Source organism: Cordyceps militaris (assembly GCF_000225605.1).
Source record: "Cordyceps militaris CM01 unplaced genomic scaffold CCM_S00001, whole genome shotgun sequence".
Taxonomy (NCBI): Eukaryota; Fungi; Ascomycota; class Sordariomycetes; order Hypocreales; family Cordycipitaceae; genus Cordyceps; species Cordyceps militaris.
In genome coordinates this window covers 3,528,838-3,556,470 of record NW_006271969.1, presented here as the reverse complement: position 1 = coordinate 3,556,470, position 27,633 = coordinate 3,528,838, and the positions used below count along the sequence as shown (strand labels likewise).

Sequence of the window (27,633 nt, the reverse complement as noted above, 5' to 3'; positions counted from 1 at the left end):
CTCAATGCACTCGCGCAACCCGCGTGTCCACGCCCTCAAACTCGACATCATCGTCGTCGTCGTCGTCATCGTCCCGGAAGCGCGTCTCGATATCGGCCTGGCGCAGGCGGTAGCGCATGTCGTCGCGCTCGGCGTTTTGCCAGCGGACGAGCGCGGCGGCGGCGTGCACCTTGAAGCCGTAGACGCGGGGCACGTAGCGCTCGAGGCTCTTGGAGGGCATGAGGGTCGGGTAGACCTGGAACATGATGTTTTGGAACGACGTGCCAAAGTAGGCGCCGTCGATGGCGGCGTGCCGCGACGACTTGGGGTTGTAAATGTCCTCGCACCGCCCGCAGTACAGCTTGACCGGCCGGTGGTTGGGCACGTCGGACAGGCCCATGGGGAGCAGCGGGTGCAGCAGGCAGTCGACGCGCGGGCACTTGCCAAACTCGGCCTTTTTGTACTTGTCCAGCTGTTTTGGGGAATCTGTGGGTTAGCTTCATGATCCCCGATTTGTCTTTTGGGGGGGGGGAGGGGGGCGCGCACCATCTTTGTCAGACCTCTTGTCGTCACAATGTACCGCGCGTGGACAAGGCCGTACAGATGACGCGCCGACTTCTCAATCGTCTCGCGCATCTCGTCGTCGCAGTCGAGGTCGAAGACGTCCGTCACCAGGTCGAGCGCGTATTGGTAGTATTGGACCTCGGTGTTGAGGCCCGTCAGGTTGAAGCGGTCCATCAGGTATTCCTCGTCGATTTCGCAGAAGTACTCATTGCCTCGAGACGAGATGAACTGTATGCAGAGGTTCCCTTGATGTTAGCCAAAAAAATAAAAATAAAAAAATAAAATCCGGCACCGGGCGCGTCCGCGAACAGCGCTCCCTGGAACGGCAAAAAAAAATACATACCCAGTCTCGCCAGTAGCTCGTATAGTCGCTATCCGTCTCGCTGCCGTAGTCGTCCATTTTGCGCTTGAGGCCCGCCACCGTGCACCGCTTTGTGTTGATGTCTGGTAAGGATGAATCTTGGGTTGGATTATGGTTGTTGCTCGAGAGGCAGAGAGCCAGCCGACTGTGGCTATGGATGCAGGCGAAGATGTGGCGGGGTGGTTTTGCAGTGGGGCAAGAAAGGGACGTGGAAGGAGAGTGCGGAATTTCCGTACATTTAGTTGAATCGACTTTTGATTTAATAGGTACAGCTTCAATGTCTGTAAAATGGTAATGGGAGTGGCTTTGCATTTCTACCGTTTTTCCGAATTTTTAAAACCCTGTCTAGAGCGACAATTGCGCTTTTTTCGCAATTTTTTGGCTATCAAGGTCTATCAATATAGATGAATATTTATTTCGGCACTGATAATATTCATTGTTCTATACTAAACAACTGCCCGAGTTATACCTACCTAGGTAGGTATTTCAAGCAGATTGAAAAAGATCAATATTTGCATCCTCCCATTGTAACCCTAACCCTGGGGTGTGTACGGTGCAGATTTAATTCCTGACACTGTATGCTCGTTTTTTTTAAACATTTGAGAGATAAAGTCACATGTTGCACCAATGTTTGCTCAAATCGAGACGCAATAGATTCCCTCTTTGATGTGAGATTTATTAATTTACCACGAGGCACTACCGACTGAGTCACACGCAACAGCCTTTGACCTACCCCAGGCTTCGGCGGGGCCGCGCCATTGGCCCCTCCATATATCAGGATTCGCAGGCAGACGTCGTGAACCGAACCGGGGCTTTATAAAACTCGACGACCTCGGTTCCCGGCTTCTCCTTCCTCTCCCCCTTCACGCATGGACGGCATCGCCGCGCACCCTCTCCTCCTCCCGCCCTCATAATGGACGCCCGCAACCCGACCACCAACGGCACCACCACCACCACCACCACCAATGGCGCCGCCGCGCACGACGACACAGCCGCGGCCGCCGCCGGGCCGCGCGCCCCCATCATCACCACCATGAGCCCGTACACGTTCCCCGTCGACAAGCTCCGGCAGCGGCTGACGCGGCCCGGCAAGACGCCGCTCGTGCTCGTCGCGTGCGGCAGCTACTCGCCCATCACGGTGCTGCACGTGGAAATGTTCCGCATGGCGGAGCGCCACGTCGAGTCGTCGGCGCGGCAGCACCCGGCGCGCGGCAGCGGCAGCGGCGACGGCGGCGGCGCCGACTTCGAGGTCGTCGGTAGCTACCTGAGCCCCGTGAGCGACGCCTACAAGAAGCCGGCGCTGGCGGCGGCGCGCCACCGGCTCGCCATGTGCGAGCGCGCCGTGGCCCGCACCGACATCATGGTCGACCCGTGGGAGGCGCTCCGCTGCGACGCGGCCACGCGCGCGCCCGTGTACACGAGCACCGTCGACGTGCTCTGCCACGTCGACCACGAGATCAACCGCGACGGCGGCGGCATCGAGACGGCCGACGGCATGGGCCGCGTCCGCGCCCGCATCGTCCTGCTCATGGGCGCCGACGTCGCCGCCACCATGGGCGACCCCAGGCTCTGGCCCACGCCCGACGTCGACGTCATCCTCGGCCACTACGGCGCCTTTGTCATTGAGCGCCCCATGCAGACCCGCATCGACGACGCCCTCGCCGACCTGCACAAGTACGACGACAAGATTTGGGTCGTCGCCGCCTTTGAGAATGACGTCAGCTCCACCAAGATTCGCGCACAGCTCAAGAATGGCGAGCGTGTGCTGGACCTCGCCCAGCCAGTGTACGAGTACATCAAGACAAACGACCTCTACTACGAGGAGACGGGCCACGCCAAGGCGAACGGGGCCGGTGCAATGTTTTAAAAAAAAAAAAAAAACTACAGCGGACATTTGTGTCAAAGGAGAACGGGTAGCAACTACGAAGTAGATGGTTTTTTTTTCTTGTTTTTTTGAATATGGCATAGATTAAGGAAGCGGGCTGATGGGATCCAAAGCAATGACAGGTACACGATACAGCGATGGGCATAGACGACAAAAGGGCCGTCAGGCATAGAGCAAAGAAAGCGAGGAGAAGTAGTACTTTCTGGGCACGCATTGCATGGGTAATCTGTAGCGGAAATAAATATGAACAACAGTACAGTCATACAAGTGCTTGGTATTACATGGATCATCTCGCAATTATGTATCTATGGGCTCGCCACCGGGCTTATCGTCGAGCCGAGGCTTCCCTCGCTCACGGACCGTCCTTCCGACTCCGTGTCACTCGCGCCGCGCGGCCGGCCCAGGTCTGACGGGATCTCGAGGCGGGCACCTCTGCCATGGCCGTTTTGGCCCGCCGCAGCGAGGTTGGCCATGCGCATGACCTGCTGCAGCTCGTCGCCGGTGGTGTCGAGGGCGGCGAGGAAGCGGGCGAGCTCCTTGCAGAGCTCCCAGTCGCCCTCGCGGACGGCGCGGGCGAGGACGCGGACGCTCTGCTCCGTCGACTGGCCGCCGCGCGCCTCCTCGAGGGTGTAGAGGACCATGAGGTAGCCGCCGGCCGTCTTGACGGAGCCGCGCAGCAGCGACTCCTCAAACAGCTCCTGCGGCGGCGGCAGGTACGCAAAGAGCGTCGGCCACTGCCGCACCTCGGTCTTGCGTGTGCACTGCAGCACCACGTCCAGGTAGTCCCTGGACGAGGAGGAGAGGAGGGAGAGCACGCGTGGGAGCACGGCCGCCTCGGGCGCCGCCGGCGGCGACGCCTCCGACTCCTCCTCGAGCACGCGGTGGAGCAGAATCTCGAGCCCGTGGGAAAAGTACGCCAGGTCCTGGTACTGCTCGGCCAGGGCGACAGCCTCGGCCGTCATGGCCTGGCGTAGGTAGAAGCGCAGCACGTCGGGTAATACGAGGTGCGTCTAAGTCTGTTAGTAGACGAAGCTTGCAGATTGCTTTGCGGTGACATGGACTTACTCGGATGGTGAAGCGGAAGAATGAAAAGTTTACGTCACGGCGTTGTACGAGGTTCGATTCCACGCCCAGAATGATGCCCTTTTCGAGCAGCATGGACAGCGGGTAAAAGTCGACTGGAAACGACACGGGCGCCGGCAGCTCCTTGGTGCCGTCCGACGCGGCGTTGAGCACATCGTCGATGCTGGCCCAGCCCTTGACCTGCATGCCGTCAAACACCCAGAGCGAGTCGCGCAGCGCCGGCGGCCCGCGCGTCTCGTCGCGCTCCAAGTTGAGCAGCGGCTGGTCGCGCATGTTGGCGTGGAACTCGACATTCTGCGCAATGACGCGCATGTCGTACTTGAGCTGGCCCTCGTCGTTGAGCGACGGGCTGAGCAGGACCAGCTTGCCGTCCACCAGGAAGATGACGGACGCGACGGCCACGTCTTGCGAGGGATCGCCGTCAGCCAGCTGGCTCGCGGGCAGGATCCAGCTCAGACCGCGCACTCTAGCGGGGGACCGGACGATGCCGTGGAACGCAATCTGGCCGACTTGGACCAGACGGACCGAATCGGACCAGGGTGTGAAGATGAAATGGTAAAGGAGGTTTTCGTATGTGTAGACAAGAAGAGAATCTTGTCCCGATGTCGTGACCAGCACGATGGGGGCGGGGAGTTTTTGTGTGAATAGGACTTGCGACGACTCCAGGGCCGTTTCTCGCGAATATAGGCGGATTTCATATGATTTGCTGCCTTCAACGGCGGCGACCAGGATGTGTTGATACCAGCACATACCGCCACGCACTTGAAATTCATTTTCTTGTGCTTCGTTGGCAAATGTCTTCCATCTGCCACTGTTGACGCTGTAGTGTGCCAGGCCCTTGCGACCTGCCACGGCAACGTAGCGGCCATCTGGTGAAATGACGGCCTGCTTCATCGGCCATTGATGCAGCAGGTAAGGAGCCGGGATCCTTGCTGTATGCCAGAGAAATGGTTCTGCAGAGATTGATGTCATGTCTGGAAGATCGTAGCCACGGTAGACCATGATGCCTGTAGATGTTTGCAGAACTGTGCGGAATACGTTGGCGTCGTTGTAGCAGCCTGTAACAGCGCTCTTGGCCATTTCCAACGACCAGATGGCTTCATTCTGCCGCCCAATCATGAGAATTTCGGAGCCCCCGCCAATCCAGGAGGCGCAGTCTACTCCCGCCAGCCAGGGCTCCTCGGCAGTAGATGGCTCGGCACTGAAGCTGTGACTGCCCGGATTTCCAAACATGCTCCACGTCGCCCACCCGTTCTCGAATCCAGCAAAAAGGCAGTATCCATCCGGAGAGTAGCCGAGGCTCGTCAGGGCACCGGCGGTCGATGTCGAGGCGGGAATGACTTGGCTGTGCGACAGTGTAATGTTGCCGGAATAGTCTCGGACCGAGTATGCCTGGACGGTTCCGTCACTGCAGCCAACAGCAATGAGGGAGAAACGGGCGTTGATGACAGCATGGACGGCATGCCCGCGGCCTCCCTCTGGTGTATGAAAGCAGTGGCCCTTGAACAGCTTCTTGGGGTCGTCGTCTTGGGGCGTGCTCTTGTGTCGTTGCACGGCGTACACTCGGCCATCGCTCGTAATCCAGGTGAAAAGATTCATTGGCCGATCATATGTCATCTCGGTTATGCACGCCTTCTTTTCAATCCAGCCCATGCGACTCAATATTTCGGTGCGCGTCTGGTTGCCTGTGCTGTCTGGCGTCCACCGTATGCATTGGACGGCAGCAGGCTTGGTAGTCGCAACAATCAATTCGTCGTCCAGGGCCAGGGCAGATTCGATGCCGGCATCAACCTTGATGACCATGCGAAACCGCACACTGACGTCCAACACGCCGGTGCCTTCGCCAGGACCCCACAGGTACTGCTCCGGGCGCAGCCCAGTCTGCGGGCCGACCAAGCTCTGGCGGCGTCGCTGCACGTTGTGGTAATTGGGGAAATGTGATTTGTACACGCGCGACTCGCCATCGGTGGCGATTGAGTAGGTGATGAGGTACCCCTCGCTGGTGCGCACGACGAGGATGGCAGAATCGGGTCGGAGAAGGAGGTCGACATTTCGGCCGTACAGCTGGAGGGAGGATTGCGATCGGACAACGACGGCTAGGACCACGGTAGGCTAAATCACGTCGCGTTAGAGAGGACGATTGAGGGACCTCCGGAGGACGTACCTTGGTCTGCCACAGGGTAATCGAGGTGGCGGTGATGACGGCAAACATGTTGCCGGAGCGCGAGACGCGGAGCGCCAGGACCGGGTCGTGTAGAGGTATCGTGGGCTCTTCATCCTGTGAGAGCGGCTCGGATGGTCCGTCAGCAACCTCGACCGACTTGATGGCAGGCGTCGCGGGCGTCGCGGGCGTCACAGGGGGCGTCGCATCGGTGCCGTTGTCCTCGTGGGCTGGCTCGGGCGCCGTCTCGTCAGTGCCAAAGACGCCATCGTGCGAGACGTACAGACGGGATCCGGACGCGCGATTGCTACTTGTAGCGTAGATGCGCGGCGTTCCAATAGGCCAGTACATAGCGACAGCCTCGAGGGTGCTATGAGGAGTAGCGAGTTGGCTTCCGAGAGTGGACTCATTCATGTGAACCAAGTTGGAGTTGTAGCTGGGCTTACATAAGGCAGCCGTTGGAAAACTTCAAGGACAAGATGGCTATGCTCAGTATTTTGCTCATTTTTTACTTGATCAGTAGTATTGAATTCGGGGTTCGAGATTGATTTAATTGTTGATGGCTGCGGTGAGGGTGCTAAAAGTACAGTGCCCGTCACACTCTACACTCTGGTCAATGGGCATCATGGCCGTGACGGACAGGTGTTCTGGCGGGGTTGCGGCCATTTCCAGCTACAATGGAAGGAAGTTGCTTTATTTAGTATAGAGCAACACCAAGATCGTATCCCTATATAGGTGATTAAAGAAAAGTGATTTCGTTTCGTGGCTGGCAAGCAATGAAGACGATTTGTAAGTAATGACTACGTAGGAAGACAAGACAAGCCCACCGGTTAGTAATACTATAATCTTGTATTCTTTTTATGTTCTGAACTTTTCCATGTCGTTTTATGTACCCTTCTTTTCTCATCGACGGAAATCATAATCTGGATTATTGACTTTGGTGGTGGGAGGCTGGCAGGCACCGTGGATGGTCATCTCGCGGCCCTTGCGAACATGGTAGATCATGTCCAACGTTCCGTGTAAAGAAGCCGTCCCTATACATGCTGTGAAGTACGCAGTTGCTCGTACGCAGCGCTGGGCGATAATAGGGTGGGAGCCGGCTCCCCGCACGAGATACAGCGATGACACAGCTTCCTCAAGGCTATAAAACCGGTTCTCTCCCGAGACACTGGACAAGAACAAATTGCACACAATAGTTATCCCTCCATCTCGATCCAAAGCTTGCCACTCCCCCAAAAAAAACCTTCACTCGTACAAGATCTTTCCCGTTTTCACTGGCCATGGCCAGTCTCTGGCGCCGGGCGCCCGGAAAGGCCGTCCTATACTTGACCGACGTCGTCTCAGCGACAGCCCTAATTTTCGAAGGCATCTACACATATACACGTCTTCAGCCCTCAAACACGACTGCATGTTAACAAGCAGGCAGGCTATAATCAGGGTGTCATGGGCACCGTCAGCTCAACCCCCGGCTTCATCGAAATGGCCCAGATCGGCTCCGACGGCGTCGTCACCCATTCCGTCAAGCAAGGCGGTCTCATTGCCGCCTACTATTTCGGCGCCATGTGTGCCTGTTTTCTCGGCGGTCAGTTTTTTTCGTTTTCCACCTTATGTGCTCATCACTTTGGCAGGATGGATCGGTGACAGGATCGGCCGTAAGCGCGGCACGCTCGTCGGCGTGCTCCTCGGAATCACGGGCGCGGGCCTCATGGCCGGCAGCAGCAGCGCGAGCATGTTTCTCTGCGCGCGCGTCGTCGCCGGCCTGGGCGTCGGCTTCGTCAGCGTCACCGTGCTGCCGTGGGTCAGCGAGCTCTCGGCCGCGCACGACCGCGGCGCCGCCTTCTCGCTCGTCTTTACCGCCAACTTTGCCGGCATCGCCGCGGCGAGCTGGCTCAACTTTGGCGTGCGCGACACGGGCCGCGCGTTTCGCTGGCGCTTCCCCTTGGCGTTTATGGCGAGCCCGCTGCTCCTTGTCGCCGCTGCGCTGTTCTTCTTGCCCGAGTCGCCGAGGTAAGGCGCAATTATTTTCCCCAGTGATTGATATCTTGGTCAACAAGACTTGGTGTGCTGACTTTGCTTCTTCGGGTGGCTCATGTCCAACGGACGACGCCGAGAAGCGGTAGAGATTCTCTGCAAAATCAGACGAGACCTGTCGCCGGCCGATCCCGCCATCGTGACGGAGCTTGCCCACCTGGACGCCACATTTGCCCATGGCCGTCAACCGGGCGCGTTTCTCAATCTGCTGCTCGGCGGCGGGCGCTCGGGCAGGCTGCACCTCGGGCGGCGGGCGGTCATGGGCTGCGCGCTCCAGTGGATGCAGCAGTGGACGGGCATCCTCGCCATTGTCGGCTGGACGGGCGAGCTGTTCCGCCTCGCCGGGTTCGACGCCTACAAGTCGCTCTGGCTCGCCGGCCTCGTCAACACGCTTGGAGTTCCCGGAACGGCAGCGGCCGCTCTCGTCATTGACCGCATGGGACGGGTCGGGTCCCTCATGGTCTCATTCATCACGCAGGGTATCGCCCCGTTTCTGGTGGCCGCCTTTGTCAAGACATCCCAGGACGCCGTGGCCACGGACCCGGCCACGTCTGTACAGCTTGGCACCGCTGCGGCGTCGTTTGTGTTTGTGTACATTTGGTACGTTGGTGAGAAAGCCATGTTGCTTCTGTTTGGCTGACCTGATTTGCAGGTTCTTCACCATGTTCAACATCGTGCCATGCTGGATCTATGGTACCGAGATTTGGCCTCAGGAGATGCGCGCCACAGGGTACAGCTTCACCATATTTGGCTGGGCCGCTGGGTGCGGCATGACGCAGTTTGTGATTCTCATCATGCTCCTGAAGCTCGGCTACAAGACCTACCTCTTCTTTGGCGTCATGAATATTGCGGCAATGCCAATCGTGTGGTACCTGTATCCCGAGGTCGCGAAACGGTCCCTCGAGGAGATGAGTCTCTTGTTTACGAGCGACAGCCTCTTGGTAAGCGAAAACATAAAGGCATACCATCAGCGCGTGGCGGCCGCCGGAGGTGATGTCGCAGTCGCTTCCAGACGCTTGCTGGACGAAGTCCAAGGCAGCGACAAGGAAGCTCAGAGGACTGACAAAAGCCCTGCGAGATGAATCTGTGGGACAGGCACAGTACGAGGCGAGAACTCGCGGCCTGTCACTTCGAGACAATTTTCCGACTTGAGTCGCTGACGGAAGCCATGTTTGCTTGATGGGAGCAGAGACTACGTGCTGAGGCAAACAGGCAATAGGTCGGCATTGGAATAAGAATCATCCACACAAGTCACCAGGCGTCAGACATGTTTTGACCTATCTACACAGATATTCAAACTCCTGTCTAGTACACCCGCATTCAAACTTCTGGCATGTCAGACTCAATCATGCCTCACGCGAGACTTGTCATACTTGATACCTTGAGCTAGCCCATCATGCACCATAGCTCACAAGAACAGCTAACTTGATTCATCACTTCCTAGTTGCATGGCTAGGTATTCCAATGCAGTCGCGATTCCATCTTCATACAAAATACTTTCATTGACCTTATATACTATACATGAGCAGTTTCACCACAATCTATCAACTACCACGCATCACCCCATCACATCACATGCTACAAGTCGCCAAACTGACATTAAACAAACGCCGCAGACCATTCCGGTGTGCCTGCGTCTGGTGTTCGCTTAGTCTTTCGACTATTCAGAAACAACTCCACCATTCTCTGGCTGCCCAAGGCTTGAGCATCCAGCCCTCTCCTAAAGTGGCAGTCATCAAATGATGTCGCCTCTCGTACCGTCTTGCTCGGCACCGAGTCTTCTCCACCGCGGATGCTGCGACGTCGAGGTGATCCTGTGGCCACTGTTCCAAACTGTCGTCTGACCGCCGCACTCAGGCCGGGGCTCGACTTGAGCGACGACGCCGCTCCCGAATTAAAGTACGCCTTTTTGGCTCTGCTAGGAGACTCTGTCAAAGCAGATGGGCTGGCCTTTTGCTTTTGCGGTGTCATGCTCGCTTTGCATGCTGTCTCATACCCCTCCTTCGCTCTGACATTGGGAAGCGATGAAACGCTTCGAATCGTCATTCCCGTCTTGTTTTCAATCTTTTCCGTCTTCTTAGTATGGTATTCCGGTGGTGCATTTTCATCATGCGTGAGCAGCGGGTGGCCGTGATACGTGGCGCCGTCTTCAATGACAATGCTCTGTGTTGCGGGTAGAGCAAGCGTATCAGGAGCCCCAGCCCGACTATGCTGAATGCTTTCCTTGTCCAAGTCGCTTGCATCTGAAGGAATACTGTTTGGTTCAATCTCTGTATCCTCGCGAACATGGCCCATGGTGAACCAGGGGTTCCATGTCTGCTCGTCGCTGAGAGCCTTGGAAGATTGACCGCAGTCTTCCAGCTTTGACACCTTGGCGCTCAGCCAAGTCTTCCATTCGACAGAGCTCGCAGTAGACACTTGTCGCTCATGCGTCTGCTCCGCATCGTCGGCAACCGTACGTACTCGCTCCTGAGTTTGCGGTGAACTTGGCATAATCCTATCAAATACGCCCACGTCATATCGAGTCTCTATATTCTTGCCTCTTTCCGGACTGTCTGAAAAGTTGGAGTAGACGCTTTCCGCCGAAGACAGGCGAGCGTCCCGCTCTGATCCGTTCGGGCTCGATCGACGAGTGGGAAGGCTCAGCGCGGACAACGAGCTCAGGTATCGCAGGTTGGCTGGTTTGATGCTTGATGAGCGCTCTTGTACTCTCATACTCTTGCGAAGAGCCTTACGATACGGGCTCTGTGTTCTGAATAAGTGACTTGCGGGGCTTGTGAGGCCACTGTTTGTTGCACTGGAAAATCGCACTCCCTCCGTGTCGTCCTCTTGGGCCATTTCAGTTGATGATCCGGCATATATGGCGGTATCAATGCTGACAATAGGTTGAACAATTCCACTGCTACAAGCATCCGTCAAACCTCCTTCACGAAGTGATGCTTCCCGACTCTGCTGCTTTTGCATGTCATCGAGTCTCTGTACAAGTGCAGAGTAGGCACGTTCCTCATCTGCAGACGAGCGCCATCGTTCCAGATTTGATACAGCATACCCACCTTCGTCAATGACAGAAAGCCTCTGCGGCTCCCAATCAGCATCCATTGTGCCGCTCACCACTGTGTGCGTGCTGGAGTTTGTCCAACTGGTGACTCGTGATCTTTCTCCATCCGTTTGCTGCGTTCCGTCTTCCACCACCTCAAGACTTCCCTGTCGAGCTTGTAGACAGTGCTCAGACGCAACAGACCGCAGCGATGGAACGTATGATTTGACTCTCGACACGCAAGTCTCCTCTTGAAGCGACAGTTTTGAGCGGTGAACACTGCTCGATTCCGTAGTATTGGACGCTTCGGTCCCATCCATTTTCTTTGGTCGAGTAAAAATACCTCGAAACGTACTCTTGACACTTTTGGAAACTTTCCTGGCGGCGTTACGAAAACCGGAAGCCTTGGACAACGATGAGGCGGTAGAGGAAACTGTTGCAGAGATAGGCATGCTATTATTGCTACTGTTTCTCATGGATGTTTTTATATCCGTCAAACTCGCATTTCGTTTATTCTTTGACTTGAAAAACATCGACGGACGACTTTTCAGACGCAGGCTACCTCGTAGGGACAGTTTGCTGGGGGATGTCGAGGTAGTGCTTTCTTCTTGTCGGCGCATCGATGGGCCTCTTCTCAAGAAGCTCGTGGACTTCGGGCTTCTCAATGAGTTTTTGGCCGTTCCGATACTTGTATGTTTGACTGGACCATGCGAGGTCCAGCCGCTCCTCGTAGTCGCTGCACTCTCTGAATGGCATTCAGACGACATGAATGAGCCAGTGAACATGGATCGCGATTTTCGTAGCTTCTGTCGCCGAACTGGGTAAAATGAGGATTCCGATTCGCATATAGTCGCTTCCTGTCTGGGATCGAGGTCTAGTGAACGATCGAGCCAAAAGTCGTCATATGTGCCGTCAGCCAGAGGTGAGCTCCTGGGCAGGCGCCCACCCAACGCGCGCGAGTGTATCCGCCCAGATATATCGGAATGATCGGTCCAGCTTTCATTGGCACGTATTGCGATATCTCTCTTCTTCCTTGCAGTCGGACCAGTGAACCGTACGCTTCTCTGTCGATACAGGCTGCTGTCTGCCTTTTCCGTCGGGACCGCGCTCTTGAAACCGTTGTAAGATATGACATCAGGCCCATGCAGGAAACTAGCGCTTCTCGTTAATCCATACCCAGAGGCGGACCCAGGTATGCCTATGGAGTTGGATTTTTCAGATTCTTCTCGCGCTTTTGTAAAGGATACTCGTGCTGCGATGTGCGCATCTCGATTGCCCGTGTGCGGTTCGAGCCGGACAAGGCCGCGGTGATGATTTGTAGCAACCGAGCCTGTCGACTTGCTCCTGCGTAGAGATGCACGATGTTCAAGTCTGTAATTATTTCGTCGGAACATGGCGATGACCCCGCATGTAATAGAATATGATTGTCCGGGGCTTCAAACAGACGGCGGAGATGGACGGCCGATATCAAACGAGCGACAATTATAACCCAGCAATAAAATTAGATGGTACAGCGCCCCTTGAATCATGAATATCACGCCTCACGGATTGGAGATGAGCATTGCAACAGTGTAGGAAGCATTGGGCACAGCAAGGAGCGTCTTGTCGACAGCTGGCTGGTGAATAAGGAAGGTGCGTACTGGATCCGATCCAAGGCAACCCCAAGTCAACCGGCAACGGATAGAGGTCGAGTCAACATGGTCACCAGTCACTGCAAAATGAGTCGAGGACAAGTTTAAAATAAATGTATATCATCTGAGCTAGTGTCCTCATCCATGCATTGTGCTCACTGGTGTAGTCTTCCCAGAAGTAAAGTCAATCCAACCGAAAACAAGAACAAAAACAAAAACAAAACAGCGAAACACCATATGATTTAGCAGTTTACATTTCAATCACAATAACAGTAGGAAATACCCCCGAGGCCACAACGTTGTACAGCGACCCGGAAGAGGAATATGTTCGCATAATCAGACGAGTTTACTCCATGTGGGAGAGGAAGTCCTTGACCTCAGCATCCACAATATGCTGAATCTTCTTGGCAAACTTCTCAGCCTTGCCGCCGAAAGACTTGGCAGACTTGGTGATCTCGCCAGAGACAACGTCAAACTCGTGCTGGATCTTGGTGTGAATGTTCTCTGTCTTGGACGAGGTGCGCTTGGCGTCGTACGCGCCAGCCTCGACAATCTTCTTGTAGTCGCTGCAGCCGGCACCGTTCCAGGCAAGGACGTTGGGGGTGTCATTGTCAATGTCGCTCAGGATGTTCTTGGTACCAATGCTGATGAGGTTATCCTTGAGCTCAGCGGGGGTGATGGAAGCAACAGCGTACTCAGAGTCGGAAGCAGGCTGAAGGGAGAGGTAATAGGCGAGGAGACCGCAGATGTGGGGAGAGGCCATCGAGGTACCAGAGATGGTGTTGATGGCATACTTGGAGCCGATCCAGGTGGACTGAATGTTCAGGCCAGGGGCAAAGATGTCGGTGCACTTGCCGTAGTTGGAGAAGTAGGCACGGCTGTCGTCGATGGCGGAGGCACCGACAGTGACGGCCTTCTTAGCAGCGGCAGGAGAGTAGTTACAGGCATCGGCGTTATCGTTACCAGCAGCAACGGCAAAGTGAAGGCCCTTGGAGACGGCAGCATCGACAGCCTGGTCAAGGAGAGTAGTCTTGCCACCGCCGAGGGACATGTTGGCGACGGAGCCCTTGAAGCCCTTGCGCTTGCCATCCTTGGCCTTCTTGACCTGCTCCGCGTGCGAACTGGCAGCCCAGTCGACGCCCTTGATGACATCCGACATAGTGCCCGAGCCGTTAGAGCGGAGAACCTTGACGGCATAGACGTTGGCCTTCTTGGCAACACCATACTTCTTACCAGCGATGGTACCGGAGCAGTGAGTGCCGTGACCGTTGCCATCCTCGTCAGCGTCACCTTCGGGAGCAGTGTAACCCCACTGGGCACGACCCTCAAAGTCGACGTGTTCGGTGTTGGTACCAGTATCAATAACGTAGGCATCAACACCCTCACCACCATCCTCGGCGTAAAGGTACTTGTTGAAGGTGCCGAAGCCCAGAGTCTGGCGGTGGGAGATACGGGCAAGACCCCAAGGAGCCTGCTTTTCTGTCTCGGGGCTGCAAGTGTCCTGAGTGACAGTGTCCTTGACGGTAATGGGAACCATGGTGTGGACGATGGAGTCACGCTCGATGGCCTCGACCTAGATGCAGTGTCAGACGATGACTCTTGATGGAGATGGGGGAAATACGTACGTCGGGGTGGTTGCGGATCTGCTCAATGACGGCGTCGTCAAAGTGACCAGAGTAACCGCGGAAGGCAGAGCCGAGATCGAAGCTGTGCTTCACGCCGGCGAAGGCATCCTCGGCCGAGTCAAAGATGCCACGCTTGCGGAGCTCAAGGCGCTGCTGTTGGCCATCACCGTGTATATCCGAGACCCAGGCGTGGTGAGACTTGACCTTGGGCTCATCAACGTGCTCCTTGAACTTGATGATGTAGGCACCAGGAATGGTGTTGGCATGGGTGGCATCGAGGATCGGGGCAGAATCGTGGTGAATGGTACCAATCTTGAAGGACGAGGCCTGGGCGATGGCAGCCACGGAGAGGGCGGCGACAGCGGACTTCATGGCGAAGGGTGCGGTGCGCTAAAGTGTAGAGTGGATGACGCGGGCCTGCCTGCGAAAGGTGATGTCTTGAGATTATCAGAAAATCTAAAGAAGCAAAGAAAGATGACGAAGGAGGATGCTGGAGGTTGGGGGAAGCCAGCAAGATGAAGAGCAGAGGAGAGAGATGATGGAGGAAGAGGAATGATGAGGAAGAAGCGGAGGACGATGACGAGCGCGGTGCTCCGAGGAGTTGATAAGGGCGGAGCTTGATGGTACGGCTGGGTAGGGCGGTACCTGAGCTTTGGTGTACGAATGGTAGTAAGATAAAGTTCCCGGCCTGGGTACAATGGAGCCCCAGGCAGCGCTGGCTGCGCGCGTGACGCAGGCCCCAGCCGTAGTTAGCACCTCTAGTAGGTTTGCAAGTTTGGGGACCTTTTGGGCCGATTATGGTGCTGCTAGCGCCTGGAAGCAGACTCACAAGGGCTCCCTCCCCCGCACCTTGTCACGGAAGTCCAGCCCGTTCCTGGGGCGATGCGATATGGTAGTGCCTGGTACTTGATACCTTTAGCTCCGCATGATTTGGTGGTGCTCCCGAGGTAGATATTACATGATTCAGCCGCAAGCGTGCACTCAGGCCCGTCACCTGGCCACAGTGAGACAAGGCCTGGTGCAGGTACCCCAGCCGTGACGCCGCTTTAACAGGGCTTGGCCGGGAGTGCTACCCGCAGGTCACACGGCAACATGGAAGGCAGTGAGGCGCTGCATGACAATGTACTTTTAATTATGGCGTAAAAGCGATTGAAACAACAGGATCACTAGCCGCAGAGAGTATCGAATAAAAAGTAACTAACAATAAAATAAGCCTTTCCTTTTCAAAGACATCCGCGCCACTACTCAAGGCTGGCTCGGATGTCACTTTGACGCCGGCGCTGCGCACCCAATGTGCAATGTGGCAACATGCTCACGCCTGAAACTTTGAGTGTCCGGTCTCGGCTCGCGGGCGGTCCTGTCTTCTGCGGCCCGTCTGAATCATCAGGCGTCGTATTTTTATTAAAAAGGTATATTCTTATTAGTTATAGTTACATACGTAAAATTATTTTCCACCCACCACCCTGGTTTATTATCATGCCAGATCTGCATGACATGATGCTTCTGCCCGCAAGGCACCAGTGGTCGGAACAAAGGGAGCTCGAGGCCAGGTTATAGCAGCGACGGGACTAATCAGATGGAGTGACTATCGCAGCACTGTACTTCCTCGTAGGCCGCCTAACAGAATGCCATACTGAATCCCACGGTATCGAGTTAGTGTAGACCTGGGTACCTTGCAATTTGTTGCCCTGGAGAATCGCTTTGTCCCAATCATCGGTGGCGTGTTCCTGGCGTACCGACAACAACGACAGAGCAAACGAGCGCCCAGCCATGCGATAGGGCGACATCCTCGATCACGACAGGCGCCTATCGGCAGTGTCATACATTTCCAGCCGACCCCGTACATGCCGACTCAAACTACGCCATCCTGACCTTTCATCCGGCCAGCTGGCCGGCGCTTGCTCAGCATGTCGGCCAACTACTGGGACTCGACGCAGCGGCGGTACTGGCTCTTCACCAAGGACCAATTGAACACGATGCGCACCAAGCTCGAGCAAGACAACATTGACCTCGTGCGCATGTTTCCCCTGTCCCAACCCAGGCACCTCGCCATCTTCTTCAACCAGCGTGCGCTTCTTCCCTCCCACTTGCTCGAACCGCCCCCACCCTTGCTGACCCCTTCCCAGAGCTCATCCGCCTCGGCAAGCGCCTCACGATCCGCCAGCAGGCCATGGCCACGGCCCAGGTCTACCTCAAGCGCTTCTACTCACACGTCGAGATCCGCCGCACGAACCCATACCTCGTCATCACCACGGCCATCTACCTCGCCTGCAAGATGGAGGAGTCGCCGCAGCATATCCGTCTTATCGTGACGGAAGCGCGGCAGCTGTGGCAGGACTTTATCGGCCTCGACACCTCGCGCATCGGCGAGTGCGAGTTCTTCCTCATCTCCGAGATGAGCTCCCAGCTCATCGTCCACCAGCCCTACCGCTCCCTCACCTCGCTCCGCAGTGAGCTGGCCCTCGTCGACGAGGACGTCCAGCTCGCCAAGTCGGTCATCAACGATCACTACATGACCGACCTGCCGGTGCTGTTCCCCCCGCACATCATCGCCCTCGTCGCCGTCCTGCTCGCCCTCGTCCTGCGGCCCAATTCGGTGACCCCCGGCCAGCAGGGCGCCGGTGCGGCCGCCGCGGCGGGACTAGCGGCCGCGCAGGCCGCGCTCAGCCACGCGCAGGGTGGCCTCTTTACACCAGCTGGTTCCATGGCCGGGCTGCCACTGCCGTTGTCGTCGGCGGTCTCGGGACTCGAAGCACGCGAGAAGCAGCAGGAGGCGCGTATCACGCGCGTTCAGCACTTTGCGGCGTGGCTGGCCGAGAGCACGGTCGACATTTCATCCATGGTGGACGCCACGCAGGAAATTATCTCGTTTTACGAGTGCTATGAAAAGTACAATGAAAAGCTAACGAGGGAGCAAATCAACCGATTCGTCAAGGCGGGCAGCTTAGACCGATAGACCAGCATGTAGTTGTACGATTGTGTTCGAGGCATATGATACCAGGGGTCACGGCGTCATGGCGTTTAACTTTATGCTATTGTTTTAGATGCTAGAAATGAACTTTCATGTATCCGTTACTGCCTATACCTTTCCATGCAGAATACGCCCAGTCAAATGGCAGCAGCATGTGTGAGAGAGTGCATATATATCTCTTATATGTCATGGTATTGCCGACTTGGTCTGTTTACATCTGGCATCAGCGCACATATAAGTTACCTGTTTGGAGCAGACAATTGCTTCCCAGGGCTAGGTGGTCGGTCTGCTCTTCGATTCTGGTGCCGAGCGGACGACAGCGCACACGACGCAGGCTCACACTTATTTACAGCCATCAACGTACAGTCATCGCAAAGGCAGTATGGATTTCTAGTTTCTTATCTCGCCTGCTAGTTGTAGCTGTAGTTGCGGCTGTGCTGTCCGTCGCCTGTGACGAGGACTACGCCGAGTTTCACTATGCGCTCTTGTAGCACAGCCCTAGGAGGCTGGTGGCCGCTGGCTAGTGATGATGACTGCATGTCAGCCTCTTGCGCCCTTGTTTGCTCAACATTCTGCTTTCAGCCATTATTATCATCATTTCCAACAAGACTCTCATCCTATTCTGTACTATTTCATGAAGCATTCATCTCTTTTTTTCCACTGCTACGTAGCATTCCCATGTGGCAGCCAGGCGATCCCCAGCGTATTTTTAGCCGGTCACCAAGTTCCCTGCCTCTCGTGAATTATGTCACAACACTGCCCCTGGGCACGTGCCGCTGGCACACTCTCAGTCAGTCTGATCCGACTGTCTTGCATTGATTGGGAGACTTGCTAGCCGGACTGTCCACGTGACCGCTGAGCATTATTATTATTATTATTGATATACAATATTGTTATAGGTGAGATGGAGGTAGTTACCTTACAATCCCGTACCTAGTTACTTGATTAACTTCCGCGCCACATAGCAACACTTCAAAAAAGGCTCATTAAATCAATTATATGTTAGTGAAACAGGTAGTCGCGAAATTTCCTCGGCTTTTTATAGTCACTTATGGTGGCGGAAATAGAACTCAAGTTGTGGCCCCAACTGGCATTACATAGTGACGATAGAGGATATAACTGTATCTACCTGTCCCTGGTACCGAGTCATATATCTCCAAGAGTAGACCACAGGAGATAATCGCGCAGGCGAAAAAAATAACAACAGGTGCATGCCTATCACATCACAGAAACCCACCATGTTTTTCTTGAAAATTGACAGAGGTGAGGCTTCAGCTGACTCCAGAGCTGTTGTCCTAGCCAGCACAACTACGTACCTAGCTACCCTGTATAGCTTCTCAGAGAACATCTCCTACAAACGCCGTCCATATCGTGAACCACGGACCGACAAAAATCAAGCGAAGGCCTCTTCCAGTCCAAAACACCATGCCACATCTTGTGCACTTTTTAGTTCTCGCTCCTTGAACTGTTTCACCCTGAACTCTGCTCAGCGCTCAGCCTCATTGTGGGCTGGCCTACATACCTAGCAGGCAACTGGACACTGCTGACAGATGATAGGCCTTGTCCTGGCCGTGTGGTGCCACGACACTACGTCAGGTAGGTAGGTACCTATGTAGGTAGTAACTAGCTCCATCGGCCTCGAATCGTGCTGCCCTGCAAAGCTGCAAAATCCATGGTACGCGGCAATCCTGCTTTTCCCAGAGGTCTTTTGATGCCGCAATTTAGATTGTCAAACGCACTGGTACCTCCCATTCGACAAGCCAAAAAATCTCTCGGTGCCGCCAATCTTGGCAACCTCCCATATCAAAAGAACTCAATTGTGCCCCGCGCCACCAAGCTAACGCGACCACGACACCAATTCCCTTCCTCTCTCGTCCCGGGCAGCTCCATGCAGCCATCGCCACCGCATTTCCTAGGCCCGTGAGGGGGTCATGGGACGTATGATCTGGGAGGCACTGAGACAGACCTGCAGACTCCCGCCATCATGTCGACGAGTACAAGACGATACCGCTCCTCGACCTCCGCGTCTACCCCGGCAGCGGCCAACCAAAAATCCATCCAAATCCTGCGAGTCCTCCTCGACGGCTTAGCCAGTCAGACCAATGCGTCTGCAGGCAATGGGTACCCCGAAATACTCAAGCTTACCATCAGCCTCCGAGAGGTCGCAGACTACATCTCGGCTTCAAACACCATTTCCCAACAGGATGCCTTCCGGCTTGCCGGCGGCTTCGAGGCCGTCCTGAATATCTTGCGGAGCTTCTCCGGATTTTACGACCCCGAGAAACGCTCCAACAAAGAAATGGTCACGCTATTTCAATTGCTCGGCGCTACGCTCGACGTCTTCGCCGCCGCCCTTCTCAGCCACTCTGGCAACAAGCGCTTCTTCAAGTTCCGTGTCGAGGGCGGTGGATGGGAGGCCCTAGAGCAAGCCATTGCCAGTATCGGCCTTGGCGGCATCGAGCCCAACCCCTGGGTCAGCTGCCATGTTTTTGGCAAGCTCTTCGCCTTTTCCCTCGGCGACGATGCCATCGATCTCCTCTTCCAATCCATTGCCGAAACCCTGCGCCATGATAACGAACGAACCGCCGACAATGCCGACGAGGCGGAACCTGATGAACAGTGGGATCTTGTGCTCGCCAAGTCCATGGAGTCTATAGGTCCCAAGGTCCGCGAATTGGTGCAAAGTACGACCCGGGTCCAATATCCAGAGATGCTCCGTGCCATTGTGAGCTTTTGGTCCTCTCTCCCCCGGGACGACGATGCCGCCGCCACTCCGGCGTCCCTCCTGGTCCTCGAAACCATTCTCCGTGCTGCCGAGGTGCTGACGTATAACTGTGCCGCGATTCACTCCACTGGTGTCATGTCCCAATTTCTACGTGTTGCCTTCTCCCCGAACACGCCCCTTTCCGATTCTGAACGCAAAAAGATACTGGACATTTGCCGCCGGCTCATGTTCTTTGGTGTTGACAAGCCTGCTGACACGCAATTTCTTCTCTCTGTGCCTGGATCCGAAGCTTCGGAATTCTGCCTCGAAATGATGGGCAAATACCACGGCCCTGCCTTTTTCAATTTCGACCTTTCGCTGCATGGTCATTCATCCCTCGAACTTCCAAGTCTTGGACGCCCCTTCCCGCCACAATCATCCCCTGGCTACACATTTACGGCATGGATATGTATTGATCATTTCGACCCGTCCACCCATACTACTCTATTCGGTGCCTTTGATGCTTCTCAAACGTGCTTCGTGCTCATGTATCTGGAGAGGGATACGCACAACTTTATCCTACAGACGTCTGTATTCTCCAATAAACCTAGCATCCGCTTCAAATCTACCGAATTTCGGGAGAAGAAATGGTATCATATAGCCATTGTCCACAAGCGGCCAAAGACCATGACAGCTAGCCGCGCTGCCTTGTACGTCAATGGCGAATTCTGCGAGCAAATGCGATGCAACTACCCCCTGACGCCGCCACTTTCCAACAACACCAACGAAAGTTTTGCCTCTTTTAATTCTGGGCAGAACAAAACCAATCCCGTACAAGCTTTCATCGGAACACCGAGGGAGCTCTCGGGCCAACTTGGCACAGGCGTTGTGTCATCCCGATGGTCGTTGGCATCTGCACATCTGTTTGAAGATGTACTCGGTGACGACTTCCTGGCTGTTCATTATGGCCTCGGTCCTCATTATCACGGCAACTTCCAAGACGCGTTGGGCGAGTTTCAGACCTACGAGGCATCCGCTCAACTGGGTCTCCGCAACGAGATTGCCCATCCTGGAAAAGACGAAAGCTCCGACATCCTTAAAGCTGTCCGAGACAAGGCGAGTGTAATACTGCCAGAATCGAAAGTCTTGCTTAGCATCCTTCCGTCTGCAACTCTTCCAGAAAACGTTCAATTTCAGGACACAGGTCTCCTGCGCTCGCTGCCACGCTCCGCTGCCCGTGCTCTTTTCATGGCTTCCAATAAAGATGGTGCTCCTTTAGCCATCAATTCTGCCGTTCCCAACATCGCCGATGCCCTGTTCAAGCCCCAAGGCATTGCGTCCTTCCGGGGCAGTCCGACAATCGCACTCCCATCGTACCTGGACGAGAATCTTTGGCGCCTTGCTGGATTTACCTCGTTGGCGTTGAAGTTGTTAGAAAGGGCCACGTCGGTCGATGAGACCGTGCGATCGCTGGAAATAATGTTTCACTGTATTCGTACAAGCTGGAGAAACAGCGATGCAATGGAGCGTGGTAAGGGCTACAATATCCTTGCCATGCTGCTACGATACAAAATGGGATATACTGCTGGATTGATTACTGAAAACTTTGCTATCAAGCTGCATCTTTCCCCCGAGGAACGCGACAGCCTGGCATTTAGAGTTTTGAGCCTGGTACTTGGATTCGTGGGCTACAACCACGAGAATCCCCTGGACTCGCTGATTATCAACGCACTTGCCTATCGCATATTGCTCATCGATCTGGACCTCTGGCGAAAATCTGCACCTCGCATCCAAGAATTATACTACAAACAATTCGTCACGTTTGCTGTTAATAGCAAGCATCATGAATTTAACAGCAGGAGACTGATACGGGTGCGGATTGTAAAACGTCTTCTAGACGCAATGAAGGGTGAAGCTATTCCAGAAGAGGTTCTACCCCATTTCATGCAAACGTTTGAAGTGCTGGTCAAGTCAAACCTGAGCCCTGAGGTCATGCGGTCGCTCTCACTCTTCATCACATACGCGTTCCATGTCCCGAGCCCCTCAATGTCTAGGACACCGCGCCCACTTTCCTCGATTTCCAGACCAACAACACCAAACTTGATGAGGCGGCAAACTGGCGATGGTAGTGGTGCCAGTAGTCCACTTCCTGGAGTCAAATATCTCACCAAGAAACAACTCGGTGCCGGAGTGCTCGGTATTTACTCCCGCATCCTTTGTGAGAAAGGAAATCTCAACTACATTCGCAAATTTGCCAAGACAGTCACAAACAAGTGGCTCCTCTATTTGCTTGCTGAAAACGATAAGGACATTCTTCTGCAGGGGGCGACTATCCTCTCCAGGCTCCTGGTTGGTCATGGCTCGGCGTACACTTCAAAATTCGCCAACAAGTCTGCAGGATTCGCAATCATGGCGAACCGATTAAAGCGCTTTTGGTACAGCGCTGCACTTTGGCCCGTTGTTCTAAGCCTCTTGTTTGGTGTCGATGTGGCCGACCTTGACACGGATCGATGGCTCGATACGGGCTATCTGTTGAGCATCTTTGGTGGCCGCAAGGTGGTCTATCCTGATGCCTCTGTTATCATCATATCTATGCTCCAGCATGGTCTGAACGATGTTCTCAAGCAAGACAATGGTGTATCAGAATCCAGTCTCGGCCGCGAACCTCGACCGACACTATCGGCCGAGTCCGCAAAAACGGATACAGACGAGATGACAGGATCTTTCCAAACTCGAATGACTTTAAGACAACATGCAGACCCCATTCTCTTGAAAAAGATGGTCCAGCTATTCCATGAGCTCTACGAAAAATCAGCTGATTTCAGAGACTTTGCCTTGACATCGGACTGGGTTAGGCTCATTCTCTCTATGCTTTACCCGGTTGTTGTCAGCAGCGATGCGGTGACGCCAGATGTCGAATTGCACTCTCGAGACTCGACTTTGAACTTTGAAGGCTGTGATGTCATCATTCGGCCAATAGGATTAGCCTCCGGACGGCCCGCGCCAATCGTACGAACCACCAGTGTCGATTTGAGTGTAACACCCCAGTCAACGCCTCCCAAAGGAACTCTTCTCAAACGAGCATCTTCCTTCGTTCTCCTCACTACACAAAGTGCTCCAGAAGATGAAAAAAAGAACGACTCCATGTCGCGTCCACTGAGCAGTAACGGTCAATCCGATGCCCTTATTGAAAGCGTACTCGGGCTTCCGATCGGCGTATTCATGGACCAAATCTTCAAGCGCAAGGAATTCTCAGGGTTTGGGCTCTTCACAAAGGTGCCGCCTGGGTTCCAAGAGCATCAAGCGTATTTTGAATCCTTTGTCCTAAAGAAAATCGTCACAAATTCAACAGAACTCTTCATGTCCAACCAAGCCATGTTGTGCGAGCCTAAGTTGATCACCAACATGGCGCGGCTTTGTCTACATTTAACAGAGGCCGTTTTCGAAGGATGGTTCATCGATGGCGCCGAGGTGCTCATCGAATTCGCAGGGATGCTATTAGAATACCTGCAGCGGCCAGATGTCGCCAGCTTGAAGAGCGTCAGGCTGTGTAGCCAATCAGTCACACTCATTCGTACCTGCCTGCTGCGTGTAATTCTGCTGAAGCTTTCCGACCTCGATAGGCCGGAAACAACAGAAGCAGCCGCCATGGAATTTATGAGCAAGCTGGCTTATTGGCAAATGTCAATTTTGGGCTGCTTTGTGGCCGAAGATGAGTACCTAAAACTCTTCTGGTACCAACTTTACACCAAGCTCGTTGACGAAAGAGCTCCCATCCGGCGGTCCGCCGCCCATTTTCTTCGTATCTTGCTAGTTGCGAAACCTGAGGAGTCGGCTGCTCTCATTCGCTCTTTCATGGTCCCCGGCCAGAGGCAAATCATCCATGATTTTGTCAAAATCACGGAACTAGATGACGACGTGTTTATCGCATGGGTGGACCAGAACCGGCCATCACTAGATTCGCTGTTCTTTGGAGGCATGGCCAAGACATGGGAGAATTTTGTAAGCATCGAGAACATGCGCACGCAGGAGACGGCCAAGACGCGCCTCTCCAAACGAAAAGACAAACTGAAGCAGTGGTACGTCGAAGGTATTTCGAAAGACAAGCTTCTGGCCAATCACGAAATTGGAAACAGCGGTTGGATGAAGAGCATCTATAATTCCGAGCACTTCAAATACCAACGTATCCTGCAAGATCAACAAGACGATCTTTCCTACCTTATTTCGGCCTACAAGAAAATGGAAATGGACCTTAGACGACCTGGCGCTGTTTTCAGCGACCCTCGGCCCATTAAATGGAAGCTTGACCGGACTGAGGGCCGGAACCGCATGCGTCTACGATTGCTGCCAGATTTCTCTACAGACATGGAAAAATACCGGTCCAAAGAGAAGGGGGTCGCAGCGGCAGCCTTGCGAGTTAATACAGCAACGGGCAACTCGCCAAGCACAGGGCCTGCTACTCCAACACTAGCCACAACGCCAGCGACGGCTACGGTCGGAGCCCCGGCCGAAGCCGACAGTGAGCTGGCTCTGGAACAAGAGGATGCTGGGTTCGCGCCAGAAGACGACTTTGAACTTATCGAGGATCCGAATGATGCTCACGACATGGATGAGAACTTTGAGGACAAAAACCGGAAAGTTATGCGCAGGCTGGAGCAGGGTGATCAAGTTCAAGCTGCGTACAACGTTTCTCGCGTAACTGGGCTCGAAGCTTGCGAAGGAATACTCATCATCGGAAAAGATGCGCTGTACATGATGGACAATGTGTTTCAAACGTCCACCGGAGATATTGTCAACGTTTGGCAAGCTCCCATGGAAGAACGTGATCCCTTTACTCGGATTGTCACTGGAACCAAGACTCTAGAGAAGCGACAGACAGCCGGCAATCGGGATCAAGAGTCTAGAAACTGGAAATGGCAAGATACTATCAGTATCTCAAAGCGCCGCTTCCTGTTCCGCGATGTCGCTATCGAGATATTTTTCACAGATGGCCGTAGTTACCTCCTCACTGCGATCAACACCACTGTCCGGGACGAAATGTTTGCCAAAATGCTCTCCAAGGCGCCACACACCAGCGCAGCCCATGCTTTGCCCAACCCGGAAGATGCGTGGAGGCTGGAGGCCTTGAAGAATTTTGAGGAATCGCAACAAGGCATCGGATCCAAGCTCGGGACCCTGTTCAACACGTCACCTTGGAACCCGCTGATGAAGCGTTGGCAAAAGGGCGAAATGTCCAACTTCCACTATCTCATGATGGTCAACACCATGGCAGGCAGAACATTCAACGACCTGACGCAGTATCCAGTATTCCCCTGGGTTCTTGCCGACTTTACGAGCGAAGAGCTGGACCTCAACAACCCTGCTACCTTTCGTGATTTGTCCAAGCCTATGGGTGCTCAGACTCAAGAACGAGTGCAGGGTTTTGTAGAGACTTACAATGCGCTCAAGGAGATTGAACAAGCACCCTTTCATTACGGAACACACTATTCATCTGCCATGATTGTTTCATCCTACCTCATACGCCTGCCTCCGTTTGTGCAGTCGTATCTCTTGCTGCAAGGTGACAGCTTCGATCACGCCGACCGACTGTTCCAGTCCATCCCTGATGCCTGGAAGTCGGCGTCCTGCCGCAACAAGACCGACGTCCGAGAACTCATTCCTGAATTCTTCTGCCTGCCCGAGTTTCTGACAAACGTCAACGGCTACGACTTTGGCCGGCGACAGAGCAACGGCGTCAAGGTCGATCATGTGGTCCTGCCTCCGTGGGCCAAGGGTGATCCCAAGATTTTTATTGCCAAGCACCGCGAAGCTCTGGAGAGCCGATACGTGAGCGAAAATCTCCATCGCTGGATCGATTTGGTCTTTGGATTCAAGCAACGAGGCGAGGCGGCTGTGGAAAACCTCAACGTATTTCATCATCTCTCGTATGCTGGCGCCAGCGACCTCGATCGCATCACGGACGCGAATGAGCGGGCAATCACGGCGGGTGTGATTCACAACTTTGGACAAACGCCGCACCAGGTGTTCTCCAAACCGCACCCGGCCCGCGAGAATTCAAGGTGCCCGGTAAAGCGGCTTGACTCGTCGGTGCAGGCGCTCATGTGTCTTCCAAACCCACTGATAGGTATGTTTGTGATTCTGACCGTCAATGACTTGTTGCTCACAATTCATAGAATCGCATGAACGAGTTGCCTCTTTGATTTACGCCTCGAAACTGGACCGACTGCTGTGTGCCTCCCCATTTCGCCTGAACTTGCCCCCGTATGACAAGTTTCTCGAGTGGGGTTATGCCGACAACACAGTACGCTTCTTCTTCAGTGACAATCGAAAGGTACGATGCCGTGCTCCGGGAACGAAGATTTTAGCTAATACGTCTTAGCCGGCTGGTCTGTTCGAAAACCTGCATATTGGACAAATTTCTTGTGCCTGCTTTGCCGACTCTAGAACTCTCATCACAGCTGGTGAAGATTGCGTCGTCTCGGTGTACACTGTTATCACGAGCCCGGGCAAGCCTGTCGAGCTTGTCGCCAAGTCGAGCCTGTTTGGACACAAGACACCGATCACGGCTATTGCCGTCAGCAAGTCGTTTAGTACCTTTGTCAGCGTCTCGGCAGACGGTCAGGGTCTGCTCTGGGACCTGAACCAGCTGACGTTTATCCGAAAGCTCCCGCTCGTGCGGCCTGTCGAGTGCGCGCGCATCAACGACGTGTCGGGCGAGATTCTGCTCTGCGCCGGGCCGAGCGTCATCCTCTACACGCTTAACGGGTCCGTCATCCTCGACCAAAACGTGTGCACGGACCCGGACGACTACGTGCACGCGTGTGCCTTTTACGAGGGTGCCGGCAACGAGTGGCTAGAGAACCAGCTCATCTTTACGGGCCACAGCCGCGGCGTCGTCAACGTCTGGCGCAAGAGCCATGCCAGGGGCCGGTGGTCCCTGGAGCACCTCCGGCGGCTGGACCACGTCGATTACAAGACGGAGAGGCGCGAAAATGTCAGCGCGGGCATCACCTGCATTAGCCCGATGCCTAACTGCGTGTACACGGGCGACGAAGACGGCAGAGTTGTAAGGAACCATCCGTCTCCCACTGGTGTGTAGAAACTAACGTTGCTTGTATTAGTTTGAATGGAACTTTGTGGGCAGAGATCGATAGATAGGTTCCTGCAGAAGGGTTTTACATGGTCGTCGTCGTTAGAGGGTAGACGATAGAGGCCAGGGGGAAGACTGACTATGGTAACTAGAGTGGGGAGATTTTTTGAATTCTTATAGATTGGTTAGCACTTCCCCAGAACAAGAAGGATGCTGCGTGCATAGCGCCGTTTGTTTGTCGTCTTGCATTTCCCAGGCGATTCGCTTATGAGCATGAGAAGATGTTTTGGACAAAGGAAACAGTATTACTTTCAATTGAAGTTGTTATTCTTTCAGCCTCGCCAGAACTGTATATAAGAATTCGAGAGAGAAAGCTGCGAGAGGTCAACTTTCGAGGATGTAATGATACATCCTTGGGTCCCGTCGTGGCGCGGATGTTGTATTGTACAGGGGCTTCCTCCGCCGGTTCCCACCACTGGAGGAATATAGACCATCCGCATTCTATCCGGCC

The 27,633-nt window shown here is 54.5% G+C and overlaps 7 protein-coding genes across 7 annotated transcripts; 4 read left to right on the top strand and 3 right to left on the bottom strand.

Annotated features, from left to right (window-relative positions):
- Position 1: 1 nt before the first annotated feature.
- CCM_01142 (casein kinase II beta subunit) lies at positions 2-1,216 on the bottom strand (the record flags this gene model as incomplete). Its single annotated transcript, XM_006666299.1, has 3 exons — positions 2-451; positions 526-771; positions 887-1,216. 3 exons carry the CDS (start codon positions 1,214-1,216, stop codon positions 2-4), a joined length of 1,026 nt encoding a protein of 341 aa, XP_006666362.1.
- A 601-nt stretch (positions 1,217-1,817) lies between these two features.
- Positions 1,818-2,771, top strand: CCM_01141 (nicotinamide-nucleotide adenylyltransferase 2; the record flags this gene model as incomplete). Its single annotated transcript, XM_006666298.1, has 1 exon — positions 1,818-2,771. The coding sequence occupies one exon, from the start codon at positions 1,818-1,820 to the stop codon at positions 2,769-2,771; it is 954 nt and encodes a 317-aa protein (XP_006666361.1).
- A 323-nt stretch (positions 2,772-3,094) lies between these two features.
- On the bottom strand, positions 3,095-6,699 carry CCM_01140 (DUF1339 domain protein; the record flags this gene model as incomplete). Its single annotated transcript, XM_006666297.1, has 4 exons — positions 3,095-3,799; positions 3,855-5,984; positions 6,037-6,469; positions 6,635-6,699. 4 exons carry the CDS (start codon positions 6,697-6,699, stop codon positions 3,095-3,097), a joined length of 3,333 nt encoding a protein of 1,110 aa, XP_006666360.1.
- A 614-nt stretch (positions 6,700-7,313) lies between these two features.
- On the top strand, positions 7,314-9,146 carry CCM_01139 (MFS monosaccharide transporter, putative; the record flags this gene model as incomplete). Its single annotated transcript, XM_006666296.1, has 5 exons — positions 7,314-7,367; positions 7,456-7,615; positions 7,662-8,040; positions 8,173-8,664; positions 8,717-9,146. 5 exons carry the CDS (start codon positions 7,314-7,316, stop codon positions 9,144-9,146), a joined length of 1,515 nt encoding a protein of 504 aa, XP_006666359.1.
- Positions 9,147-13,078: 3,932 nt separating this feature from the next.
- CCM_01138 (serine protease) lies at positions 13,079-14,729 on the bottom strand (the record flags this gene model as incomplete). Its single annotated transcript, XM_006666295.1, has 2 exons — positions 13,079-14,305; positions 14,358-14,729. The coding sequence occupies 2 exons, from the start codon at positions 14,727-14,729 to the stop codon at positions 13,079-13,081; spliced, it is 1,599 nt and encodes a 532-aa protein (XP_006666358.1).
- A 325-nt stretch (positions 14,730-15,054) lies between these two features.
- Positions 15,055-17,313, top strand: CCM_01137 (C-type cyclin (Fic1), putative; the record flags this gene model as incomplete). Its single annotated transcript, XM_006666294.1, has 6 exons — positions 15,055-15,249; positions 15,343-15,360; positions 15,411-15,459; positions 16,020-16,197; positions 16,264-16,424; positions 16,484-17,313. The coding sequence occupies 6 exons, from the start codon at positions 15,055-15,057 to the stop codon at positions 17,311-17,313; spliced, it is 1,431 nt and encodes a 476-aa protein (XP_006666357.1).
- Positions 17,314-19,312: 1,999 nt separating this feature from the next.
- CCM_01136 (beige/BEACH domain-containing protein) lies at positions 19,313-27,131 on the top strand (the record flags this gene model as incomplete). The annotated part of the gene is made up of 3 exons (XM_006666293.1): positions 19,313-26,156; positions 26,206-26,333; positions 26,412-27,131. The coding sequence occupies 3 exons, from the start codon at positions 19,313-19,315 to the stop codon at positions 27,129-27,131; spliced, it is 7,692 nt and encodes a 2,563-aa protein (XP_006666356.1).
- Between the last annotated feature and the right edge of the window lie 502 nt (positions 27,132-27,633).